This window comes from Emydura macquarii, unplaced genomic scaffold, assembly GCF_026122565.2.
Source record: "Emydura macquarii macquarii isolate MOO-44397 ecotype Brisbane River unplaced genomic scaffold, CSIRO-AGI_Emac_v2 contig_1253, whole genome shotgun sequence".
In the NCBI taxonomy this organism is placed as follows: Eukaryota; Metazoa; Chordata; order Testudines; family Chelidae; genus Emydura; species Emydura macquarii.
Window position 1 is genome coordinate 76,749,895 of NW_027131390.1, and position 27,329 is coordinate 76,777,223.

Sequence of the window (27,329 nt, forward strand, 5' to 3'; positions counted from 1 at the left end):
GCTCCTAACAGAATGGAACCTGGCTCCTTCAAGCGCAAAGCTCATGGGGTTTGGGGTTTCCAAAGACAGTGTACTGCCCACACAGATGGCCCAGTGCTCAGGCACATCCCAGAGAGCCACATGGGTCGCACGGCTGGAAAGGTTTTGGGAATCAACCCCTGTGCTATTACTGTGGAGGTGCGAACCTCACTGTCAGTGGAAGAAACGCCAGGAGCAACCATGTGGAGTTCCCATTCCTTAACACGAGCTGTTCCTACACAGAGCATGTGGGGCCTTCAGAGTGTTAGCACATTTTAGTACAGTGGTGTCTTGCCACCCTGCTATGTGAATAGTTCAGCTTTCTAATTCAGCTCAGTGATTTGCAGTCTTTTATGAATATTTTCAGTCACAAGTAATTGTAACCCATAAAAATACATTTCAAATCCCTGCTATTTTGTGTTCCGCCAGAGGTAGGAAACAACCCAGCACCAGTCACTTTATCTGGGGAGATGAATGCAGGGGCTGGGGCTGGGAAATGTCAGCACTTTCATCTCCCACTTCGTGATTCTTCAGGTTTTGATTTTCCGTCACATCATTTTCTAGCAGCCATAGGAAAAAAAACCCCAACCTTGCATGCTCTAAGATGAACACTGACTGTAATAGCCAACAAGACACTGTGTGAAGCACAAAATGCTTTCAGTCTGTAGCACGCTAAGTCAATAATTTCTGCCAGTAGAATGCATTATGCAGAACCCATAGCTGGTTGGTTAAATAACAGGCTCTAGAAATCCTTCTAGAAAAATAGCGACTTAATGTTCTGAGCCTTATTTTGTCACCTCTTTCCCCTCTGTAATATGTTCTCTTAGCTAGTCTGCAAACTCATGTAGACTATAGTTTATTTAACACATTGGTTTTGTTCTTGTGCTGGTACTTACATTCTGGGGCGACATCTGCAAGATCATTATAAGATTCCAAGAGAGCAGAGTGTCCGTTGCCGGTTATAGTTAGTACTGGAGTGAAGAAGCTGTTACTAATGTTAATTCACGAGTCTTTTCAATATGATCCACATGGTGACACTGCTGAAAGTCTCAGCATAAATTCTGTACTCTGGGTTACTGTGTGATCATTGTGCAATAGCTGTACAATTCCCTGCTGTTGATTATTCCTTACATTCTGATGACTCTGTTTTAGCCTCTTACCAGGAATTAATCTTATGAGTATTCTAAATGCCTGGCTATCCCACCTAGATTGTATAAGCATTGCTGGCCTAAATACAGTAATTCCCAAAGCACAGGGATTGTCAAGCCTCATTAAGGACAGAGAATTTACCCTATTAGAGGCCTGATCCAACTCCAGTTGAAATCAATGAGTTCCTCCATTGACTTTAATGGGTGTTGGATCAAGCCCTCTGGGAATTTAATCTTTTTTTTTTCTATACACGCACAAAATTTCTGTTTGCACTGATTGGAGTTGCATACACAAAAAGTGAAGAAAATAAATCCCTGTGTTTGATCTTATTAGGGTCAATTTCGTTTCTCTGATCTGCATTGCCTATTTCCGATACCTGGAGGTGAGGCATTAACAGCAACTTTTTTTTTTTTTTTAAATAAAAAAGTTGATAATTCGAGAGAGCTAAAATCTCCATCTGGGAAAAGAATCAACACAGATGTATGACTGCTAACAAACCTCTATATGCTGGCCCAAAAACCCGCCCCTCCTCCTTCCCCCACCCCCATGAGTGCCATAAAACCCTGTGTGCTACATTTTGGATGTATATCCAAAACAGTTTCCTATTTGTGTCTTGTTGTCCTTCATTCTTTGTATCTTCAGACTTATGTATCCTTCACCCTCCTAAAGGCAATTCTGGATTTTGAAATGAATGCATAAGCTCTTTGTGAAAGGTGATCTGAACCTAGCTAAGTGAGTGAAAATTTAAACTGGAAAGAAAAATGCATGGCCCTGTGTCTGCTATGTCATGTAGCAATAGGGTCCTTTCTGGCTATATGAACATGATGTGTCTTGTAGCTAAATTAAAAATCCTGATTCAAATGGTAGCATTCAAGATTGGAGACTTGGGTCAGTGTTTTAGTTATTTATTTTAAATCCTGTGTTAAGATACAGCATTGTGGATGTGGATTTTTTTCCCCAGATGGGATTTACACTGAATTTCACTGAAGCTAAACTTTTATTTAAAAATAATTAGGTTTTAGTTTGTGCTGCCCTTACTCACAATGTTGAGCCCTTACTCATGTGAGTTGCTTTTTTAATGGTTTTTGTTTTAGGTGTAGATGGAAAGGAGCTGTTTGTGCTTGCTTTGTAGAACAATCCTTGTTTACATTCCTCCCTTTTTTTATTTCTATCTCCAATTGCACCTTTTCTTCTGTTTCTTATAGTCTCTCTCTTCTGCTTCTTTCTGACTCCACTTCTCTCTTGTGCCTGGCAGGCTAGACCTGTTCAAAAGGACTATCCCATATGAACTGATTTAAAATTGTCAGGATGTACAGTATATAATCCAAAACATAGTTAAAATGACCCCCACTGCATCAGTCTCCATCAGAAGACCCAAGCCATTCCTGGAGGAGTGTTCCTCTAGGTCTCTAGGTTTGCATCTCTGTTTTGAGATGTCTCAGGCCACACCTGACTGAATACAGGTGTAGTAGCAAAAAGTCTAAAGGGAGACTCAGTAACGAATATTTATGCTGAGATCCGGGATTCTGAACTGTGTGAAATCTTTTTGGAGGATTTTAAAGGTCCTGCATAGCATCCCCAAATCAGTGACTAAATGGTGCTCTGCCATACAGGTAGCTTTTTCATCTGTTACAGAAATAATTTGTCCTTCTCCCTAGCACAACACCAGGTCTGAGAGAACACAACAGAGTGGAAATTACTTAGGCAAAATGCAAGCGAGGACTGCAGCATTTTGAGCAAGACAGAAAAGCCTGGCAAAAGACAACTTGTCATCTACAGGATACCACCATAGAAAGCTGGCATTTCTCATCACTTCCGTAGGCTTATTTCTTAATTGAATCTCTAGGTCTGAGAAAGAACAAGGAAAAATGACGGTGCTTGAAGGACCACATTGGGAAAGGACATTAAATGTACAAATCCCCAGGTGCAAAAAAGAAACCAATATTATTCATGCTAGAAACATGGACATTTTCCAGTTTTATATACCATAATTATAACAACAAGGTGTGTGGTATATTGGCTGTAATAGTGGAACTGGGAGGCAAGAGCCCTGAGCTACCTTTATTTGCTGTAAGACCTTGGGCAAGTAATTTAATCTCTCTGTGCCTAAGGTGTCTGATCTGTGAGTTGGACATTTAATACTTACCTGCCTCAGAGAGTGTTATGGGGCTTAATTAATTTATGCTTACGAAACACTTTTGAGAGCTCTAGATTGAAAGATGCTATAGGAGGGCAAAATATTATTAAAGTACCTTCCATTGAATTAAAATCAATTACTACCTCAGATGACTGAAAAGTAGTCAGGGTGAAAAAGGTGGTGATTGTGGGAATAACAGCCCATTGAGTCATACTTCAGTGTCAGATTAATCCGCTAAAAATAATTATAGCCTGTTTAGGATTTGGGAACGAAACCTTTCTTTCCAGTCTACTAGAATTCTTTGGCGGCGTCAACTAACTAGTGCATAAAGGAGAATTGGTCAATACAATTGATCTGGACTTTCAAAAAGTCTTGATAAAGTCCTTCACGAGAGGCTACTGAGGAAATTATAGTAAATTCTTCCTGGTAAAGGTAGAGGTAAAGGTCTGTCATGGATTAGGAACTGGTAAAGAAGGACGAATGATATATTTTGAACACAGGAGGTGAGGCTAATGTTGAAGGAAGCCTTGGTTTCACTTTCACTCCGCACCTTCCTGCTCCCTTTGGGGTAGGTGGAATCAGCCAAAATGTGAGCAGAGCGTCCTGCGTGCACTCTCGGAAGGGATCATGTCAAACTCCTACGGGGGAACACAGCACGGGGTGCCCCTGATATACCCAAGCAAAGCTGGGCACAGTCTAGCCCTTTTGCTGCTCTTATTGAGTGCAGAATGTCTCCCAGCAAGTGAAAGGTTATTCACTTCTTGGGTGCTGGTCAAAATAGGAAGCTACGAAGAATGAATTAAATCTGATTACAGAATGCGTGTCCCCAGCTTCCCAGGATCAAAACCAGTAGAAGATTAAATCACAGAGACTACTCAAAACTCTTGGAGAGGAGACCAAATTGTCCTGGAGATAGCCAATATCCTGGATGACACTGATCCACCGTGTCATTGATCAAGGTTAATATTTCTCATTCCTGTTTTCATCCCCTTAGTGTGTCACAGACCATTTGTGTCTGTTGTGTTTTATGATCAAGGAAGCAGAATGTATCCACTCCCTGAGGACTGGACAAATGGCTCCAAGCTTTCTGTTATGAGCGATGAGAGGTTGTAGGAACATAACGTATGGCTACAGAGCGATAAAACATCCGTGTCTGGCCCATGTGAGCTGACTTGGGGTCCCAGAGTCCTGGCGCCAGCCTGAGCCTGGACATCTACCCTGCAATTTTATAGCCCTGCAGCCCGAGTCCCACAAGCCTGAGTCAGCTGACGCAGGGCAAACAAGGGTGTTTTACTGCCGTGTAGACATATCCATACTCTGCTGTACAGCTCTTCCTGGGCTATAAATATTCGAAGGGCATCTGTGTAGAATCACATTGCTTAACTAGGTCAACAACCAAGGAAATACATTTATTTGTGTCTGACACAAATGTTCTGCAGCTGTAAATCACGGCCACTAGGAGAGGCACTTGCTATTTAAGTCTATAGGGAGGCTTATTTTTAAAAAATACCGTTCTTGAATGGCACACATTGTGCGTCCTTAGCAACCTAGCGTTTCAGATTCTTGTTGAGTTGCTTACAGGGGAGGAAGCTGACTTTCTGGAAAACAAGGCTGAGTGCTAAATAGATTAAAGGTGGAGACAGGGAATGATGAAAACCTAGGGGAATTGGATGCAAGAAACACTAAAGGCAAGATTGTGACACCCTCTCTCAAGCTTTAGTTCAGGGGTGTCAAACTCATTTGCTATGGCGGGCCAGATTTGAATTAAATGTACATCAAGTGGGCCATACATATCATAAATTGAAATACTAGGCACAACCATTTTTATGTACTATTATATTTTATTTGCTAGATATCAGCGATATAAAAACTGCAGTAAATTCACTTCTACAACTACTACTATTTTACGATTAAAAGATTCGATCAGTGATTAAGAGTTACAGTACTGCGCGATGCCCTAACACCACACTGTCCCTCTCCTGCCTTTTGGAGCGCTGTGTCTTGTGCACACAGCACTCCATGCGCTGCTGCCAGAGTACACAGATCTTGTGGCAGCGCCTGATGCCATGACATCTTGCGGCGTTGTACCCTCTGGCGGCAGCGCGTGACACTGTGAGATCTCGTGGCAGCGTGTGACGCCGCCGGAGAGTACAATGCCGTGAGATGTCACGGCAGCTTGCGCTGCCACCAGGGGATGGACCAAAAAGGTTGGTGGGCCGTATCTGGCCCACGGGCCAGATGTTTGACACCCCTGCTTTAGTTCTTGAGTAGACCCACGGACTACTTGAAGAGTAATGGGTCTTGCTGGTATGCACTGAAGCCTCCCTAGCATGCTTTACCATAGTGCTGTTTGAAACATTATGTTAAAGTGCACTAGGGAACCTTTAGTGCACACTATATGTCCCACTAGTGTACATCACTTTACACCACTAGTACACACCCCTAGCGTACACCATTGGTCTACCTGGACCAATTCAAGAAAAACATATTAGCATGCTTTAGAAATCAGACCCCCATAGGGCACATTTTACCCCCTTGTGTAGACAAGCACCCAGTCACTACTCAATGGGAGAATGCTGTCACAGTTGGGTCCTAAATAAGCAGCTTACGTTAGCTCGTGCTTTGTTGGTTCCGTGTGTTTGAATTCTCTCTTTCATCTATTTTACTTTTTGGAACAAGATGTTTGAAGGAGGAGGGCTTGGAGGCATGGCAGAAGGACAGTGCCTGGGCCAGTACTCTGCACAGGGGCAGGAGGAAGTAAAAGGAAGCTCCCTGAGCCCTTCTGTATACCCTTTTATGCACTTGCACAGTCGGCCACAATCTAACCTGAAGAATGATGTGTTTTTTTTTTCTCTTCAATGAAATATTCAAATGGAATAGCCCAACTGTTAGAATGAAAGACTCCACTTTAAAAGTTATTTTCACAACCTGATGAACCCCTTATGCAATATTATATATGTACAATTTAACTAGCTGAGTACTCTTAAATATTTTAATAAAACTATAGAATCATAGAGCTGGAAGGAACCTCGAGAGGTTGTCTAGTCCAGTCCCCTGTACTCATGGCAGGACTAAGTAATATCTAGATCATCCCTGACAGGTGTTTGTCTAATCTGCTCTTAAAAATCTCCAATGATGGAGATTCCACAACCTCCCTAGGTAATTTATTCCAGTGATTAACCACCCTGCCAGTTAGGAAGTTTTTCCTAATGTCCAACCTAAACCTCCCTTGCTGCAGTTTAACCCCATTGCTTCTTGTCCTGTCCTCAGAGGTTAAGAAGAACAATTTTTCTCCCTCCTCCTTGTAACAACCTTTTATGTACTTGAAAACTGTCATCATGTCCCTTCTCAGTCTTCTCTTCTCCAGGCTAAACAAACCCAGTTCTTTTAGTCTTGCCTCATAGGTCATGTTTTCTAGACCTTTAATTATTTTTGTTGCTCTTCTCTGGACTTTCTCCAATTTGTCCACATCTTTCCTAAACTGTGGCGCCCAGAACAGGACACAATACTCCACTTGAGTATGCAGAATTCAGACTCAATGGGGAGTCGCAACATGTTTAATACAGACTTTGATGTGCAAAATGCCTTTAGTGGGATTCAAAAACCCCCTTACTTTCAGCTAATGTGCAACTAGGTAAACAGATTATTTAACACTTTAGATAGTACATAAAGTCGTGGTCTGAAGGGCAGCCCTGGAAAGGACCTTAGCTTCATGCAAATTGTTCAGGGTCATCCTAGAAATAACTTTTACAAGGATGAAGGGCCACTGACTAATTTATACCATAACCAAACAAATCAACTCGCTAGATTTAGTAAACATTGTATTGAAGGAAGGCGGCAGAAGAAGAGGGTATTGCGACAATAAGAAATGGATTAAAGTGCAATTTTAAATGGAGTATTCTCTGAATCATTTACCATTACAAATGGCTGCTGGCTATTAGTCCACAAGATGGGCCATAGGTGACTTGTTTCCTGTTAAGTTTTTCTTTCTGTCTCAAGCTGAAGAACAGATTGTTAAAATGGCTCTGGCAATTGGATTAGAATACTGTTGGAGACCAGTTTTCCATAAAGCTACATGAGATCAAAGCGACAAATGTCTGGAAAAGAGTAATAAGAAAAGTCATAATGTCATGGAGAAAAAATGTTGCTGTTATATCTCTGCAATTCCATTGATGTCAGAAGGAATACAGGCTCTTAATCTAAAGTAGATTTACTGCCATAAATACTATAATAATTTCATCTCTTTCTTTTATTAATTCATTTTACAGCAGTAGAGAACGGAATTGTGGTTTGCTCATTTCTTGTAGGCTACTGGCCAAATATTGTTCTCATTGATATTGGTTACAGCGGTGTTGCTGACAGCAGAATCTGCCGCTTTATATGGTGTAATGTCTTAAAAATATATTTGGGGGAAGCGTCAGCTGTTAAAATAGCCACTTCAAATAAGCATTTAGGATCAATTTACCCAATCCCAAAGCTCTGTTTATTCCTTTCTTTAACTGTCAGATTTCATAGTTCTGTGATATCACAGCAGGTGACAGTCTGAATGAGCTTCTGAAAGAATTGATACAAATTCGGGTGCAGTTGAAGATCAGAGCAGGATGGTAAGTGGCATTGATGTGTTCAGGATTATTTCTATTGGTTAGATACAACTCATTTTCTTTGCTTCCTTAATCACTCTAACAGCCTGGGTCTGGTTGGCTCAGTGAATAAAATATTTTCCTCTACCCTCTGGAAATAGAATTCAAGTCTCTTAAGTGATCTGAAACTAAAGGTCTCAATTCAGTTCAGAGGCCAAGAGACACATAAACACAGTCTGGGGCTCTTAGTTCTGCAGAGGCCAAAGACTTGGCTAACATGAGGACTGCTTGTCCTCTAGCTTCAAAAACCAGCAGCTCCTCCAGGCCTAGGTTAAGGTTATTGAGATGGCAGCATTTGGATGTTCACACTAAAGCTAGATTTAAATAAAAAGCCTTTGATTTCCCACCACTCTGTCTCTTTGCCTTCATGAGTACAAATATTTTTAAATGAAATCTGCAATAGCAGGCGCGCTAATACTCACTGCAGTAAGAACAGCTAATTCCCGGGCATAGATCCAGCACACCTCAAGCTTATTCTAATAGGAAATTCCATCTCCCCCCCCAATTCTGTTCAGACAAAGAATAGATTAAATCAACACGCCGACGACTAAATACAAGTTGCAGTCAGAAAGCAAAGTGATACCTTGCAAGTTCCAGAGAAGTTAAATTGAAAACTGGCAATGTTTAGACAGGCACTGGGTGGCTTAATGTTTAGCCAAGTCATGTCACAACGAACTCACCAGAGCAAAGAAAGCATTTGGCTTGGTCACGGGAAAGTTTGCAGCACTTCCTGGGCAAACCACTTCCTGAGCAACCCACTAAACAGTTATGACTTGAGGTGAATTTTGTGCATTTCTGGAGCACCCTGGTCATGTCTAATTCTAAAGGAGCCCGATCCTGCAAGATACTGAGCTCTTCCTGTCGGGTATTATGTGCCCTCATTTCCCATATACTTGAACACAAATTAAAGCCGCCTTGCAGGAGTCACTCAGTACTTTGCAAAACCAGGATTATTGTCTCTGTGCCTGGAAATAATTTCGTTTAAACACCGAGGCCTACATTTTTCAAAAGTTACGAGGAGCCCAACTTGAGTAGGGGGTGCTCAGCACTGACTGCACATCTGGCACCTTTAAGGTTTCACTCACTGAGCATCCAAAATTGAGGCCCCTGAATCACTGGTCATTTTGACCTCTCTCATTCATATTTTCCAGAATAAAGAAAAATCCGACATGAAATATTGTAAGGTTTGTAGCTGGTGTTTTTTGGCCCAATTCATAACGTTTTACGTACCTAAAGCTGGATGGCAAATGCAGGATTGGTCACGTCTTTGCAACATTTCCATTTCTATGGATTCTTTGATAAATATGACCAGGCTTATACATAAGATTAAAAATACAGAGATAATAGACATCACAGATTTGAGAAATAAGCACTCTGAAAAGCTTTAGAAGTCTAAAAAACAGGTGTCTGGCTCAGTTTGGATCAGCAGGTACAGGGCTAAAATAGAGGGCTGGTTCTTGTTGACTCAGCCAGCTGGGCCATCCCCATTTGAATGGGGAAGTATAAATAAAGGAGCAGAATTCACCCTGCTGTTGGGTCCGCAAGCTTTGCTTTGTTTCTCAGGAGTACAAAGTCCTGTATTGCTGTCGGCATCGTTGAAAGGGGGATCCAAAGAAACTTAGCATCCCAGCCTGCAGTGTACCGGGAGTGAGGGTGAGGGCTCGTTAGAGCATGCTCCATACACTGCACCACCTCGGAGAGGTCTGTGTTCTCCAGCAGATGAATCAGCTTTTCTTTCCTTGCTGCGTCTGCAAAAATTAAAGAGGGCTTCATTTTAGTGACAGGCCCTAGAACAGTGTTTCTTGACCTTTTAAGTAGCAAGTACCCCCTAACTTCTGAAAATTGTAATAAGTATCCCAACACTCAATTTTCCACTCTGAGAAATACCATCTTTTTCCCCTTTACCGCTGGACGACTGTATTACTCGTAAAGCAGGAGAGTTCTGAGTTCTGCAGTGTTGTGTGGCTGTGGCAGATCATAAAACCCCCTGCTGTTTCTCCCCTCTGTCCTTCTCCCCTTCCTCCATATAGGAGCAAAGGTCTATGCCAGCCAATCACTGTGCCTGATGGCGGGGTCATGTGATGTTCTACTAACACAGGCTTGAACTTGTGAAGTATGAGCAGACACTAGCGACCTACAGTGCATAGCAGCGCTCCCTATGGCCGTCCCTATGGGGGGTGCGGGCCTGGGGCAAATCACACTGTGTGGGCTCCTTTTAGGATTTTTATACTGGTAAAATCTGGGGCTGTCATAGTTGTCAATTTCACTGCTCAGCTAGAGCAGTGAAATTGACAAGTAAGCCTGCCCCTAGAGCCCGGCTCCAGGACTGGGCAAACCGCTGGGCTCTCCACCTGGCTTTCTGGGCGCTGGGCTTTGAGTCGGAGAGGGGAAGCTGTCACCTGGGCAAGTTGCAGGCAGCTGCCACCTGGCTGCCAGCCCGGGAGGTGGGCAACTGCCACCTGCTCCAAGCTGGGGTGGAGGAAGCTTCCATGCAGGCTGGGACCTGGGGATTTGGGCAGGCGGCAGGCTGCTGCTGCCCATCTTCAAGCCAGGGTGCAGGAGGCTGTCTCTCAGCTCAGAGCCTGGGCACAGGTGGCAGCCACCCAACTGCAAGCCCAGCTCACAGGGTGCAGGAGGCTGCCGCCAGGCTCCCACCTGGGAGCTGGGACTGGGCGGGATGCAGGCGGCTACCACCCGGCTTCCCAAAAAGCCTACCTGTCTACCTGCTGTCTAGCTAGGAGGTGGGACCAAGTGGGAAGCCAGCGGCTGCTGCCCGCCTCCCCCAGAAGTCAGGAGCTGCTGCCTGCCTCCCAGCTGGGAGCTGGGACCAGGCAGAAAGTGGGCAGCTGCCACCCACCTCCCTTCACTGCTGCGTACCCCCTGCCTGTGTCTCGCGTACCCCCACAGGTTGAGAAACTATGCCCTAGAAGATAGGAAAGCCGATTCTATCCCCTTTCCTCGGCATGCATTTGTGATGTTTCCTTCAATTTTCATGGCCGAGCCAAAGGGCACTTGCTGTTCTCCCCAAGACAAGGAGGAAAAGTGGTCCGCAAAGGGCCAAGTTTGGCCAACCTTACTCAAGTGGAGTAGTACTTTGCTCCCTGTGTAGTCCTATTGATTTCACTTGTGGAGTAAGGCACTACTGAACCCGAGCAAGGGTGGCAGAACCTGGCTCACAATGTCTGAGGAAAGTGAATTCGTCATTCACTCAGCAGAAGGGACATATGGAAGTAGAACTGAAGGGGCCATAGACATTCCTGGTGCCAGGTTCAGTGCCAGTGTAAATGGGTACAGCTTTATTGACTTCAGTGGCATTACACCTGCTGATGCCAGCAGGGAATCTGGCTTACTGGGGTGGGAGAAGATACAAAAGGCAGCTGTAGAGAAAAGAACCGGAGGCAGGGAGTATAGGGAAGTTCCAAGGGTCATTGGTTAAGCACTTCCCATTTCAAGCTCAATTCAGCAATAATCTATCTGTCAGAGGAGCTGATCCTGCAGTGAGCTTTTTGCAGGTGCAGGGAACTGTCCACGTAGCGCTTACTACCAGAATGAGGCCTTAGGTTTTTCCCATGGGTTCCATCACCATAGTATCTAATAGAAGCAAAGAAGGTTTGTCCTTGGACCATTTTAATTAACAAAAAATTGATCGTGGTGGGGAAGACACAGACACAGACACACACACCCCTCCCCTCTCATTGGTGTCTGCCTGTAGCTTTGGGTCAAAGGTAAGGGCGTGTGCATGTTTGTTTGTTTAAAGGCCATATGCCAAGCTGAACATTCAAAACTCAGATGAAATCGTAAGGATGTATCGCAGGGAGAAGGCACAAAATAACGCTTCTCTCTATTTTGTGCACAGTCATATTCTAGACAAGTCTAGCATTTGAAGCTTGCATTTTTACGTCAAATTCAAAAGAAAGAGGTTCACTGTAAATTAGAGAAGTCTGGGCCATTTTCTGAGGACCCTGAAACAGCAAATGCCAGTATCCCTTCAATTCAAAATGATGCGGCAATGTCTCACCTTTCTGTATATACCCCTCACCATATTGTTTTCTAATGGCAGGAGAAAGTTGATTCCAAATGTCCTCTCTTTCTCTGATGACCTTTTTCCGATTGGATAGTCCAGTTTTGAACAGTCCAGGTTCAATGCAAGAAACCTCAACTCCAAAAGGTTTCATGTCCCGTCTGCAGAAACAGCCAGTTAAGAATGCCATTGCTTATTTTAGACATCATTGTTAACAGCTGATGTATTTATATCTGCAATAATTTTCTCTTCCTATCTCTGTAGCTCACTGTGCATATTGGGAAGGCCAACATCAAACTGCAAGTAAGCGTTATCGAGTGATGGGCCAGTGTTTAAAGGCTCAGGGAAGCATCTACTGTTTTTACTTGGCTGAAGTCCTTTGCACTGCTGCACAAAGGGGCAGAAAAATGAATAACGCGACTATATATACATTTTAAATGTCAAAAGTTGACCTTTTTCATAGGTGCTGGCACTAGGGGTGTAGCTGCATGCCCTGGCTTGAAGTAGTTTCCATTACAGTGTTTTTACAGTTTGGTTCAGTGGCTCTCAGCACCCCCCAAATTGTTCTGGCACTCCTGCTTTTGTTTCAGTTTTAAACACAAATATGGGTCATTTCTTCTTTTATCCGAGTTGGTTCACCCATACATGAGAATGTCTATCTATTACATGAAGGAGCAACAATTCTGCTCTTAGTTTAGGTATTATGGTATATTTTGCTGTGCTTTGTTTAAAAAGCCACAAAAAGCAACACTTCCTCTCCCCTCCAATCCTCCCCCACAAAAAAACCCTATCGTAAAAAAACATAAAAATCAGGGTTAAATGACCGAGGAAAGCACGTGTACTTTGCTGAAGAGGCTTGGGGAAAAAAGCAATAGTTGCAGCCTGACTTTTTCTTTTGATGACTTCAGCCATAACACACAAACATGTGACAGGAGTTTCCTCTGGATGGCTCTTCTGGGACTCCCTACGCTTTATAAGTGACCTTGCATTTTAAATTATACCACTCGTGTTGTGCACTGCAGTCTTCTAGACTCATTGGTTCTGATTCTCATTTACACTAAGGCCTCTTAATTCTTCATTAGACTCCCCAACTAGCATTAAATCAGACAGTCACCCCTCTGCTGCATGCTAACTCACTATCAAGTCTCTCAGCATTATCGAAAATGTATTATTTCCTCAGAATTAACATTACTGTACCTTAAACTGTCATTAAATCCTTCCACCCCAAACTTGGAAGGAAAATAGCCACCACCACACACTGCCAGACGACCTCCAGTGCTGGATATGTTTACTAGTCTCCCTCTAGCCTTTTTTACCAAGGGAAGCAAATGTAACGTAACATTTATGAGGCCAATTAAATTAACTTCAATTGGTTCTCTGAAGTGTTCAATATTCAACCAGTCTGTCGGAGCTGCTGGTCCCATAATCCCAGCATTGTTGACCAGCCCCCACAGACCTGCACAGAAACAAACAAACAAAAAATTAAAGTAGTGATTTAGGAAGCAAATATTCACCTCTACGTAATATAAAGAGGAGCCAAACGGACTGAGAACTCATCAAGAACTGTCTGAGAACCGGGTAGATTTCAAGATGGGTAGGGACTCATAAATAAGCTACCTCTATTTCTTCTGCAGCCTTCACCATTTTACCTGATGCTAGCATTTCACCACCACCCTTTCTAGGTCACTTCACAACCTGTGTTAACATTTTCCTTTCTATGACCTTCGAAGGTGGGTAGGAAGTATGGGGGGTTTGGGAGCCTGGGGGTGAGGGGCTGCAGTGAGGTAGTAGGAACCAAGGAGCTGTAATATTTTTGGCACAACCAAAAGTAAAATATCCAGAATATGAGGGATGAGTGAGCTGGTTTGACTAATATAAGAAGAGACCTAGGCTTGCAACTGAAATTGGATTCAATCATTTTGAAAACAGATGCTAGCACAATAAATGGGAAACATCAATATGATTGTTTTTTCCTCCCACTGATGATTTGATTGGAGTGGAAAGCTTGCATCTCCCAGTTACAACAATCTCACAGCCATTCTGTAGACTCTCTTCTCATGGCTTCTCTTGTATCCATTTCTATATTAATAGAGCAGTTAAAGTTGAATTACTGGACTGTTTTAGGCAGCTTTCTTTTTTTGTACGGAGCCTCCATCCAGAAAATGTTTATTCCCCAAAGGAACTCCCAAATCCTGGCGTCTCTTTAGTCACAGCTATGTAGTATGATGAAGAGCCACCTAACAAAGGTGATAGTATTAAAATTGGCATTACAGATGTGTATTTCTACTAGTTATAGGAGCTTCTGGCCTATTTGCCTTCTGTAGCTGTTTCCTTAACTCAGCTGCCTTTAGACTGAGTTTCTCAGAGTTGATCTCACGTTTCTCAGCTCTCTTATCTTTGGAAATGTACCCAAAACATTCTTATATTGCAAAGATTGCCAGCTTTAAAGATTCATACCTTTAAAAATCCTGAACTGATATTTTAAAATTGGATTTTTTTTTTACATTTCAATGAAGACTTTCAAACAAGGCAAGTCTGAAATTTCTTTCTTCAGTCATTTGAGTTACAAGAGTTGAAAATTCGATATTGGCATGAGTGTGTATTTTTCTTATCGTAAAACTCAGACAACTGAACTGATTTTCCTCCATCATTACAGAAAAAAAATCACCTTTGGGCTGAGACCAAACATGGAAAATTTGTTTGAGCAAATTATAAGCAAATTAAAAAAAAGCTGGGAGGAAGGGAGGCTAAAATGGAAGTTGCATGTTGCAAGTTCCAGGCTGCATAGTTTTGAGATCCAGTTTCTGTTTTATCTTTACTGAGTACTGAGTAGTACTTTTACTCCACCAGTAGCCCCTTGAAATCAAAGCAATCACCCAATCAACATGAATAATGGTATCAGAATTGTGTCCTATGAAAGTAGCTGCTGGTTAGTTAATATGGGATGGCCATGTGAAATATTATTTTATGGTTGGATAAATAACTGATCTAGGTGATTAATACATGAATGAATAATTTGTTCAATATATTTTGTCTCTTTTCCTGTTTGAAAATTATCTGAAATCAGGGCACAATTTTCAAAAATGCATTTATTATTCAAAATGATCCACTAAGCAAGCTCTGTAAATACTCCTGGGTCTGTCTGTTGTTCATGAGCAATTTGTTGTGAAATCTTTTAACTCTACACATAGCTCTCACATTATAGCTCAGACTCCTGTCTTCTGACAGTGTCCATTGCCAGATGCTTCAGAGGGAATTAAAAGAATAGGATAATTGTTGAGTGATCCATCCCCTATCATCCATTTCCAGCTTCTGGCAGTCAGAGGCTTAGGGATACTGAGAGCTTGGGGTTGCATCCCTGACTGTCTTGGCTAATAGCCATGGATGGACCTATTCTCCATTAACTTATCCATTTTTAAAAATCCAGTTATACTTCTGGCCTTCGCAACATCCTCTGGCTTTGTTTTAAACCTTCAGCCTATTCATTTGATTGGGGGACTCCTGGTTCCTGTGTTAGGTGATGGGGTAAATAACACTTTCCTATTCACTTTCTCCCTGGCACCATTTATTTTATAGACCTTTATCATATCTCTCCCTTAGTTGTCTCTTTTCTAAGCTGCTGTGCTCTCTGATAGGGGCCTTCATTCTGCAAAGTGCAGAGCACTCTGGCTCTGATCCAGCAATGAACTTGAGGATGTGCTTAGCTTTAAACACATAAAGAGTCCCATCAAAGTCAATGAAATTCGGTTTCCATGGTGAATATTTGTCTGCTTTCCAACAATATTCTCCAATATTCACCTAAAATTAACTATATCCATAAAAATTCTTTCCAGTGAAGTCATCCACTAGAATATTTGTGGAAAGTGATTCAGAAGAGACATCACAGTCAAAGAAAATTAATGAATGCAAATTTAAAACAAATATTCATAGGGATCAATGTTGCAGTTTTTATCCATGCATATTATGCATACATTTGCAGTTCACATTGGTGTGACCCCTACTTGGAGTTTGCTCAGCTCCTGGAGCTCTGAACTGAACCTCTAGTGGTTACCATGCTGTGGACTACAACAGAGCCCGCTGACACCATTTCCAAACATATTTGAAGTCAGGGGTGGGGATAGAATGTCTAGAAACCCTTTCTGAGGCCAATTCGGAGGCTTCTGCATGGGGTGATATAGACAAGCAGTTTGCTGAGCTAATGATCAACCAGGGTTCCTCAGCCCCTCAATGGGGCTTTGTCCCTGACTCAGAGACAGAGACGAGTTTAGTTTGAGTTTGAGTTTGGGAGCAGAGAGAGAGGCAGAACAACTTAGAGGATCTTTGGTTAACTTCCCCTCTCCACAAAGGAGAATCTTGGCGCTGTTGTGGAATCTAGTGCATGGGTCAGGCAGTTCCAGCTCTGCAGAGCCCAGTGTCCAGAGCAACAGAGATCCAACCCACCAACCTCCATTGGACTCCCAAGCAGGAAGCCATGACAGGACTTTCCCCATCTAGGCGCAGAGACACTGTAAGAGGACCATTTTTTTGTTTAAGCCAGCCAACATTCACAGTGCTCCAAGGCTCATCTCTGAACTCATCCCCAGCATACCATCTACCTGAGGATATGCCAGCCGGGGGCTGGAAGGTGTTGTGAGTGTCAGGAGGTGGGGAATTGGTTGATTTATTAACATTTTAGTACTGATTAGTCAACCCCCTAACCCTTTCCTTCCCCAGATCCTATTTTCCTATTCCAATAAAGTTCGCCTTTGTTATATTGTTATTTTTGGATGTGTCATTTCTTTACTGGGGTTTGTGCAATTGTTTCATATGTGCTGGGTTTTATACTTCTTACCAGCAACGGTAGTATTAATGTTCTCTAGGGACAGCAGCCCTGTGTCACAGGCACAGTGAGGAGTCATCTTGGGTGGAGACACCAGACTTCACTAAAAAGAACTCAAGACCCACCCCATGATGACAGGGGAGAATCCAGGCATCAGGGAGGCTTGAGCCACACCTTGGGGAAGGGCAACATAAGAAAGAATCCAGACCTTCAGTCACTCACCTGCCGACCCCACTTCTGCTTTAATCCACTCAGCCACCTTCCTAACATTGTCTGCATCTGTCACATCCAACAGCACCGTTTGGAGCTGCTCGGAGGTTGCTGCTTTTAGCTCCACTGCTCCCTCTTCAGTCAGACAACTGGCAAGAACTCGAAATCCTTTTTTATCAAAAGTCCTTGCTGCCAGATTTCCAAATCCCGAGTCACATCCAGTGATGAATATATATTTGTCTGTGAGATCTCGAATCTTCTGCCCATCTTGTGCCCTCCATCTCCACCACAAAGAGATGATGGCCAGGAAGATGAGCATGTAGAAGAACATTTTCACTAAAGATTTCTGGTCCCTTTTCTCCTGAAATTAAAAAAAACAACCCAATGAAGGGAGACTTTCCCTCATTTTTATTCTGAGTTTATTTAAACAGGAGAGGACAGAGCTCCGTGAAGGGCTTCCTCAGTGTTCTGCACCAGTAGGGCTATTGCTTGCATTAAAATGGGTACAACAGCTAACAGAGCAAACATTCTATGATGGATTATACAGAATAAAAGGACACTTGGATGCTGCATCCCCTTTTCATAGCCTCTATTCCAGAAGAGACATAGTTGAGTTGTAAATGGTCTAGAAAAAGGTAGCAAAAAAGGGACTGACAAGACTGGACTACACTCAGCCCTTAATTTGTAGTAGCATGATAAAGCAACGAGCAGTGCAAGGTTTATTAGGAGCAAGAGTTCAGCTGCACAAGCCACCCCCAAGTGCCCTCTCTGCAGCAGCCCAAAAAAGTGGGTAGGGTCATTGCGGAAGGGAGCTGATCAGTACAGCGCCTAGCGCAATGGGGTCCTGATCTATGAATAGAGCTCCTGGGCACTACGGTAATACAAGTAAAAATAAATAGATAATTATCATATAAATGTGCTGATTACTGGGATTACGCATTCCCGGGGGACACTCCACTAGCAGTGCTCCTATGGGTTCCCCGCTGGACTGTAAGACTGCCTTTCCCAGACAGAGTCCCAGAGGAGGACGGTGGCGGTTCTGCCTCCTGTCTCCCTCAGAGAGGAAATTTCCCCTCCAGTACTTTCATCCCCATGGGTGCAGAAGGATGCAATTTGCACTCCTGCTCCTTTACAAGTGAATCTGACTGACTATTTAACCCTGCGTCGTGTTCACTGTTTGGTAGGAGTCTACCACGTTTGGGGCTCTATTGCAATAATAATAATAATCATTAATAAAAATGTCTGATGGACATATCAGAATTCTTTACAATGATAACTTGTTGAGTGAAAAATAATTGGTTGTGCCTCTTCGTGACACAGAAAGCAGGAGACACAATGAAATCATCTGGGAAGACCTGCTAAACAGAGAGAAGGTAACGCGGTATTTTTTTATACATTGTCTATATGCAATCTCACTGTTGCAGGACGTCATTGATGCTACATTCATCCTGGCCAGATTCTCCCTCTGGAAGACCAAAAAGCCCCAAACCCAGTACAAAAGCAAAATACAGGCATTTACCCTATTGTTCTGTTCTGCATTGTGGTAGGGAGGGGTGCTTCTTTCTTATCCCTGCATGCAACCACTTTATGCCCTGAAGTACAAGGATTCATATACCCCAGACCTTTTGGTTGATTTCCTAGCTAATGTGGCTGCTTGTCAGAGGCTGCTCAAGTCAATCTGCTGCCCTAGGCAAAACTTCGGTGTGCTGGCCCCCTCCTCAGAGGCCTAGGGCAGCAAATTTGGCCTGGCTGCTGCTCCATCATAATAGAAGGGTAGCTGGGGCAAATTTGAGTGAGTGTTGTTGTGACCGGGTGCACCGGGTTGCAATGTCACTTAGACTTGGACCAGCTGTTTCTTTGTCATGATGGAAGGCCAGCTGGGTCAAATCTGCTACCCGATAGAGCTGCCCAGAAATCTGCTGCCCTAGGCTGCTTCCTAGTTTGCCTATAGCTAGCTAGAGTGGCTTCTGTTGCTTGTATGCTCATCTTCATGTACATATCGTTGGTGGAAGTGGGTTCAGCCTCTTGCAGTGCAAGGTGTTGCACATAGTGTTGCAGAACAGGATACATATATGTGCCGGTTTGTGTTGCTTAACTTTGCTGTCCTCTGGGGGGGGGAGAAGATACTGAACTAGATAAACAAATGCTAATTCCTAGTGTGGTAAAGCATATTTCCTTTGTACTGTAGAAGTGCTAGTGTGTACACTTAGATACACATGAAAGAATGTTGCATTTTCACTGCTTTCGTGAGAGTGGGATATTGACTCATGTAGTTCTGAACATGAATTTTTTCTATGGCCTTTACTCTAATCAGCTTCTTCTTTGGAAAAATAATGCCTGCTTATCATAGTGCAGATGGGTGAGGCACTGCTTGGGTGTGGAGTGAGCCATGTAGTGTACATACTCTAAGGGTATGTCTACATTGCAATTAAACACCCATGTCTGATGTATCAGCTGATTCAAGCTTGGTCTACACTGGCAATGGTGGTCAACGTAACGCCGCCTACATCGACCACCTAAAGTATGCGTCTCCACTGGCACGTAAGTTCCACCGATCTAAAGCTCAGGAAAAGTTGATCTAATAAAACCACCTCTGCAATTGGCGTGGCGCTGAATTTGAATTCCATGGGTCGAATTGGTGTCAGTGTAGGCAGAGCGCAACATAAATCAATGACATTGGCCTCCGAGAGGTATCCCATAATGCTCTGTTGTGTCCACTCTGCACATTTGCACTTTGCTGTAACCATGGCTATGTAAAAAGGAAATAGCTCCTCCCTCAAGCCCCAGGAAATTTTGAATTCCCATTTCTGGTTTGCATAGCGTGGACTGAGATTTGTAGCTGAACCGCTCATGGCGACTGCACGGCCCAAACGCACTCCAGCTTGGAGTCGACCAGAGGTCTGGGATCTCATCAGTCTGTGAAGTGAAGAGTCTGCTCTTGCTCAGCTCCGAGCCAGCAAAAGAAATGTAGATATCTATGAGAAGATATCTCGTGGCATGTTGGAGAAGGGGCACAACAGGGACACGCAACAGTGCTGCATTAAGATCAAAGAGCTGAGGCAGGCTTATCAGAAAACTAGGGAAGCTAACAGACATTCTGCTCCTAGCCCAAAACATGTCGCTTTTACAAGGAGCTTCATGTGATTCTCGGCGGTGACCCCACCACTATGCTACCACGCAGCATTGATAGCTCCAAAGAATCCCAGTCCAGGACAAATGAGGAGGACTCTGTGGATGAGGAGAATGAGGAAAGCAGGTTGCAGGAGAGCAGGTACCCATTCTCCCTGAGAGCCAGGACCTGTTCATTACCCCAGAGCAGTCCAGCCACACACAGGACAGCGGGACTGATCGAGATGCCGGGGAAGGCACAGCTGGTGAGTGTGTGTGGCAAATCTTTTTTTTGCAGTTATGTCCCCAGTCCAGCTTCTTAAAAGAAGTTTGTGTTTTTCAGGGGCTGGTCTTCCTGGGTATTGGCAAACTTCAGTGTAGGGTTACTCCCGGAACAGACTACTTATGTGCAGAGGTATGCTCTGAGAATCCTCTGTGGATATCTCAAGGAAACTTTCATGTAGGTAATCTGTTAACCTTTGAAGAAGGTTTCTGGGGAGGGCAGCCTTATTTCTTCTTCCACGGTAGGATACTTTCCCCCGCCACTCTGCTATTAAATGAGCTATCCACGGTGCAGTGCTTTGAATGTCGACCCAAGCATGGCGAGTGGGGACGCAAAAGCCCAGCGCAAGGAGCGTGGTGTGATCATGCTCCTGTGACTTCTAAAATTCAGTGGGTGAAAGTCGATTTAAAGTAAATCGACTTCGATCTGCAGTGTAGATAGACCCTCAGGCTCATGGGGCTCAGGCTGCATGGCTGTTTAAATGAGGTATAACTGTTAGAGCTCAGGCTGGAGCCCGGGCTCTGGGCCCCTGTGAGGTGCAAGGGTGCCAGAGCCCAGGCCCAGTCTGAGTCCAGACATCTATCTATAGTGCAATTAAACAGCACCATAACTCAAGCCCCACAAGCCTGAGTCAGCTGACACGGGTCAGCTGCAGGTATTTAATTGTGCGTGTGTGTGTCTACTCACCTAAGCAGTGCTTCCCCATCTACACTGCTATTTATGCGCGTGCTATTAAGGAGCTGGCAGCACATGTACTCAACTTGCCGCTGTAGAGTGTGTAATGCAAACATACCCGTAGACTGATATTCAGTGTCATCCTTTTTTCAAAGGATTTTGTTTCCAATTGTCATTTTGGAATGAGATGTTTTTCATTTTGAAGCATTGATTGGAAAGAATAATTTCATGTCAAATCATTTCATTTCACTTCAAAATGTCCTAATTTTTGACAGTTCCAATTTGAAACTTTTCAGAATTCTTCGTTTTTTGTGAAAAATGTTGACATTTTGACTTTTGGCTCCAGTTTGGGATGGAAAATAATTTTGAAATGTCAAATTTCCTGTGAAAGGAAAATTCCAGTTTTCAACCAGCTCTAGTCAGTACTGTTATGTTTTGCTGTATTGTGCATTTCTATGAGTGAGACCACATGAGAGCAAGCTGGCTTTAAGCAATGAGCTCCCTACAAGGGTCATCAGTTATGATAGAACCTATGATGTTTCTGGACCAAAAGCACAGACCTCCACACCTTGATCTGAAAGAGTAACTCCATAAAGTGCTGGTGACAATAGACACATACCTTATTTGCAGACAGTCCCAAGCAAGAGACATGAGCACACAGACTTAGCCTTTATGATATGTTTACTGTACCCAGCAATTCAACTTATTCCCCACACCAATATATATAAAAAAAATTTCATTAAATTAAATGAAAATTGATTTTTATCAGCAAAACAGCTTTTTACTTGCAGCAACTATATCTTTTAGTGAGGCAATCCCTCCCTTCTTCTAACTGGCAAGATCACAAATTACATATTTTTGCTTAATGTTCAAGCTGCTTTCTTCAGTGCTGCTTGGGATAGTTCATTTCCTTCTCTAAAATCATGCACCGATGAAGGAAAAATGTTACAATATGTAGTGGCATCTCACAAGACAGAAATGTCACTTCTGTTTTTGACCAGTAAAATCTCAAAACAAGAAGTACAGGCTAAAACCTGTGCTGGACACAGAAAATATGTCTAGCAAGTTTCCTGTAAAGACCAAGAAGAAAGTGAAGTGATGTATTTTCATGATACTGTACCTAAACTGGCAGGAGCTTTGAAGCAGTTTCTGTGCACAGCTACACTTCAAGAATCTTGCATTTGTAGCAATGTTGTGTTTACGGTGTGACTTCTAATCCAAACTGAGAGTATGTGGTTTTTTTTCATAACCGTAGCAAGTAGATTTCTCTCCCTCTCATATGAGCTCACTAAGTCTCTGTGTCTCAAAATTATGAACACAGCTGAAAGTGTTTGCCTGCCAGCTGTCAAAGGCAAACTATCACAGAACTGGAGCTCTGGAGACACTTACCAGTAACTCTAAATGACTCAGATTCAGAAAAGTATTTTCTTTTCCTCCCCTATATTTCTAAGATTACCATAAAAAAGAATGTTTGAGCCGAATAAATAAAAGGCTTACCTCACAAATTTTACTCACATCTGACTGAGGGGAGATATGGTCTCCAGGAGGTAGTCATTGCCTTGTTTCTCGGTCGTCCCAGTTTGTGCTTACTGAGGAAGCTGAACCAGGAACAGAGTGGTTACATGAGTTCCACAGGTCAGGTGTCATAAACAGCAGCTCTAACTTAACCATTAGAAGGTTGGATGAGCTTCATTAATGTTTGTGCCTTATTCATGGGTTGTGTTTGTCATAAGATCCATTGCTAGTTAATATAGTTCACCTGTGCACTCCATAATGAACCAAAACTTCACGGCTAGTGTAGGCGAGCACAACTCCAGAGACATCGGTGAAGTTACTGATTCAGTGACTGGTAGCTGCTTTGGTTTCAGTGGTTCTTTGATTTGATTCTAGCAGGGCCACACAGAGCTTTTTGGGGACCTGCAGCAAAATCTGAAAATGAGCCCTCCCCTTCCAAAAAATTACCACAGAGATGGGGAAGCAGGGTTTAAAGCAAAGGTAGTCAATAGGCAGACTGTGGGCCAATCCAGACTGCCAGATGCCTTTGAACGGACCACAAAATCTTTTTATTTACTTATTATCATTATTGTAATTCTTTTTTGTATTTTCACTGGAGACTGGACCTTGACTATGCCTTGACCACGAAATCTGGCCCTTGACAAAAAATAATTGATTGTCCCTGGTTTAGAGAGTGAGCTCACCCTGAGTCCCCTGAGTCTGGGCCCTGGGCATTGTGGCCTGGTGTGTGGAGTTGCAGCATCATTTGGATTTGGCCTTGCGCCTTGCTATCATGATGGACGAGCTTCCGGGGCCAAACCTCAGTGGCACTGTGCCCCTGTGAACATGGTTGGAAGGCCATGTGATCTGGGGGAAGCAGGCAAAGGTGTCTCCCCCCAGTGCCTCCTGGATTCTAGAGCTGGGCAGATAATGAAAAAAATTCACCATGACCATTTGCTGGCATTTGTATGTGAATTTGCTTTGACTGTGTTTATTTATTATTATTTGTGCTGCCTTAGCACCTGGATGCCTCAGTCATGGACTAGAACCTCATAGTGCTAGGCACTGTACAAACACAGAAGAAAAATGGTCCATGCCCCAAGGGGCATACAATTAAGTATAAGTAGGGATAAGACTTTATCATGGAGGTCATGGAAGTCTGTGAAATTAGCCTTTTCAACGTCCATCCCATAATCTCGGGCCACAGGGAGAAAGCTGTCAGCTTCTGGGGGCTGCAGAGCTCGCAGGGGGCAGCAGCTCTCAGTAGTTGTGGGGATCCTTGGCTCCGAGCCCTCAGGCTGGCCGTAGGGATCCTGTGGCTCCGAGCCCCCTGCAGTGGTAGTGACTCTGCCTCCTCTGCTGTCAGCCAGGGTGGGCAGCACAGACCCCCCGGCTCAGAGCTGGGGCGGGCAGCAGGAGGATCCTGCAGCTCTGAGCCTCCGCGGGGGAACCCTGGAGCCTGAAGACCCAAGCCAGTGCAGGTGGCAGCCCTGTAGCTCCAAGCCATGGGCAGTGGGGAGACCTTGGAGCTCCAGGGTCCTTACACTGCCCATAGTAGCTCTGAGCTCCGGGGTCCCCACCATCTGTGGCAGCTGACAGCTGGGGTCTCCTTCCCTGGACTGCTTCCTACTGCTCCTGGTTCCTCTCCTCTATGGGTGTGCCAGCTCTCAGCCTCCATGGGGGGACTCCATAGCTCCCATTCTCTGCGGGTGGCAAGGGAACCCTGCTGCTCCTAGCCATGGCGAGCAGTGGGGGGATCCTGCAGCATTCAGCCACTGTGGGCGGTGGAGGAACCCTGCTGCCCCAGCCAGGAGGGGCAGCGGGGGGATCCCCCAGCCCTGAGCCACCATGGGGGGACCCCAGAGCCTGGAGCCCCAGGGCCCCACAGGTCCGAACAATGGGCAGCATGCCCACAGTGGCTTTGAGCTCCAGGATCCCCACCACCCACAGCAGGTGACGGTGGGGATCCCTGCAGCTCTGAGTTGTGGCTCCTGCTCATGGTAGGGGGACCCCGCTACACTAAGCCACAGTGGGGGACCCCAGCTGAACCCTCTCAGCTGCTGCACCCACCCCTAGCTCCCAGCTACGCCTCTCTTCCCCCCACCCTAATATTTTGAGTAAAAGTCATGGACAGGTCATGGTTTTTGTGAATTTTTGCGTATTGCCTGTGACCTCTCCGTGACTTTTCTAAGAATAACTGTGACAAAATCTTAACTTTAAGTATAAGACAAGAGACAACAGATGGGTCCAGACATGCTGATGGGGAAATACAAGGAAGAAACGAGACAGTATTGGTCAGCATGATAAGCAGAGGTCTCAGCACACCCGCAGCCTAACAGTTGTCAGGTGTTAGGCAGGCATCATGACAAAGGAGGGGTTTGAAGGGGGAAAAGGTATTAATTTTGCAGGTTTCAATTAAGTTGTCGCAGTAGAGTTGTTTAGCTCAGAGGAGGAGAGAGACAAGGTGGATGAGATAACAGCTTTTATTGGACCAACTTCGGTTGGAGTGAGAGACAAGCTTTCAAGCTTACATAGAAAATAAATGACCTGAAAAAGAGCTCATGTAAGCTCAGAATAAGTTCTCTCACCAACAGAAGTTGGTCCAATAAAAGATATTATTTCACCTACCTTCTCTCTCTATTTATAACTCTGACATTTGCAAGACACACCAGTCCATGCAATGAAAGTGAACTGATCAGGGACTTTCCTGCTGCAATGAACATATGCTAATTTGCACTGCATATTTACTGCTGCCAGTGCCAGAGTCCTACCTGAGTTAGGCTTGGCAGAATTAGATTTTTTTTTAAAATAATTTTGACAGATAATATTGATATTTATTTTTATTTTAATTTTTTATTGATTTATATTTTCACAGTTGTTGGAAATTATTGGCAGGGGTCAGACAGCGAGGGGGTGTCACAGGGTGCTCTACTCACCACTTGTTAACCGCCTCCTCCAGGTCACTCTGAGTATTAGCTCTCAAGGTCGATGCCCCTTCCCATGGTCGCATGCCATCATATCGTGTCTTTCTTAGGTCTGCAGCTCCTCTCTTGTCCAGGATCCATGGCGTCCTCTTGGTGACTCAGTCGTCTGGCCAGGTCACTCAATATTTCCCCATTCTGGGGCACAGTCCTTCAATTCCCACAGTGACCCAGGCAGCCTTCCAGCTCACTGCCTTACTGGTGCCACTTTCCCAGTGGCAGGTCGGGTAACCTGGGTCCACCCTCTACGCTGAGTTCGAGTCCAGGGACCCTGAACCCAGCAGTTCTGGGCTTTCCTCTCTCAGCCTCACTGCTCCTTCCCTGAACTGCTTCCTATCACTACTGGTTCCTTTCTTCTCTGGGTGTACCAGTACCAAGCCCTCCTGACTCCTCCCACTGAGTGATTTCTCTTTGGCAGCAACTGCCCCAGGCTGTTACTAGCACCCTGGCTTTATAGACTCCACCTATCCCACCCGCTTGCATTCACTTCTCTGTTTCCTGCAGTCTGTGAAGTCTGAGTCTATGTGTTAAAAGGCATACCTGGCTACCTTAACGCCTTCCAGTCCTGTCTGGGGTGGACACCCTATTGAGGGGAAGGGGGGTTCAAACAATAATTATTTAATGACAATAGACTTTGAGATTCAAGAAGTAAAAGTTTTATAGCCATTAAAACAAAAATGATCAACATCATATGTCAAAATATACAAAGTAAATATCCTTAAATCAAAATTGAATAAGTTCTCAAGCAGCATTTTTCTTGTTTGCCAATCTGCCCCATAATTTAAGTTGCAAAAAAAAAAAAAAAAAAAAAAAAGAATAGATTCTACTTGTTCTCTGGTTTAATTCGGGGAACCAGCTAAACACACTATTATTCAGAGTCACTTTTTTAAAAGACTTTGTATTAGCTGAACATGAGAGGTGAGGAAATAGATTTTTTTTTTTTGCACTGGAACAAAGATAAAGCACAATTACTCAACATGCTAGTAGAAGCATGATGTAGAGGTATAACTATATGGTATTGTGGCTTGCCCTACACTGTAATCATGATCTGGAGCTTTCACATCATAAATGACAAGGAAAAATAACCGTTTGGCAATGAGGAACTAAAAATAAAATGCAAAAATAACAAGCTGTGCCTCAGTTCCCATATGACAATAACTATAGGACAATAATACTTCCTCTCTCACAGGGCTATAGTGCAGCTTAATTTATTAGTATTTGTTTGGTTAGTCTTTGAGATCTTCATATGCAAGGTGTTAGAACAGCACAAAGTGTTATCATCGGTGTTCAGAAGCTACCATGATGATCTCCCTAGAAATACCTTACATTGACAGATAAAGGACAGATTCTATTTTCAGATACACTACTTAGAATCTGGAGTAACTCCACTCAAGTTTTAATTTGAGTGTGTGAGTGAGTGACAGTTTATCAGCTGATTGTGGCTCCCTGACTCTGGGACCAGTGTTATGTTAACCCTGGGCTTGGCCCTGACACAGGTTAGAATAGCCTGAGTGCTGCTCTAACCTATGTCCTCTGCCAGCCAGAGATATTCTAGACTGCTGTACCTGAGAGCAGACTTTGGCCCAAAACATGCAGGCAATTTAGTCATCTGGTGTCTCAATCTGGAATGAATGTGTGGGGACGTATTGGAAATATATGGTCATGTAAACGCTCTACAGCTATGGCCCCATAATGGGAAGCCACAATTTGTGGCTAACTCTCTTGCACTGGAAGCTTTTTATTGGATCATTGCCACTAGTTTTGTTTGTTTGACAATATACTAATCTTCTGTGG

The 27,329-nt window shown here is 43.9% G+C and overlaps 1 protein-coding gene across 1 annotated transcript; it reads right to left on the bottom strand.

The window, feature by feature from the left end:
- Positions 1 to 5,158: 5,158 nt before the first annotated feature.
- Positions 5,159 to 25,783, bottom strand: LOC137153679 (dehydrogenase/reductase SDR family member 9-like). Its single transcript, XM_067549292.1, has 6 exons — positions 25,491 to 25,783; positions 22,558 to 22,658; positions 17,007 to 17,355; positions 13,163 to 13,421; positions 11,963 to 12,126; positions 5,159 to 9,692 (listed from the first exon to the last, which is right to left on the bottom strand). Exons 3-6 carry the CDS (start codon positions 17,323 to 17,325, stop codon positions 9,466 to 9,468), a joined length of 969 nt encoding a protein of 322 aa, XP_067405393.1. The 5' UTR covers positions 17,326 to 17,355; positions 22,558 to 22,658; positions 25,491 to 25,783; the 3' UTR covers positions 5,159 to 9,465.
- Positions 25,784 to 27,329: the final 1,546 nt, after the last annotated feature.

Coding starts and splice junctions, on each gene's coding strand:
- LOC137153679 (XM_067549292.1), bottom strand. CDS start 17,325: ATGTTCTTCTACATGCTCATCTTCCTGGCCATCATCTCTTTGTGGTGG. Junction 13,422..17,006: donor AGCAGAAGTGGGGTCGGCAG/GTGAGTGACTGA, acceptor GTTTCTGTGCAG/GTCTGTGGGGGCTGGTCAAC. Junction 12,127..13,162: donor GGATTTAATGACAGTTTAAG/GTACAGTAATGT, acceptor CTGTTTCTGCAG/ACGGGACATGAAACCTTTTG.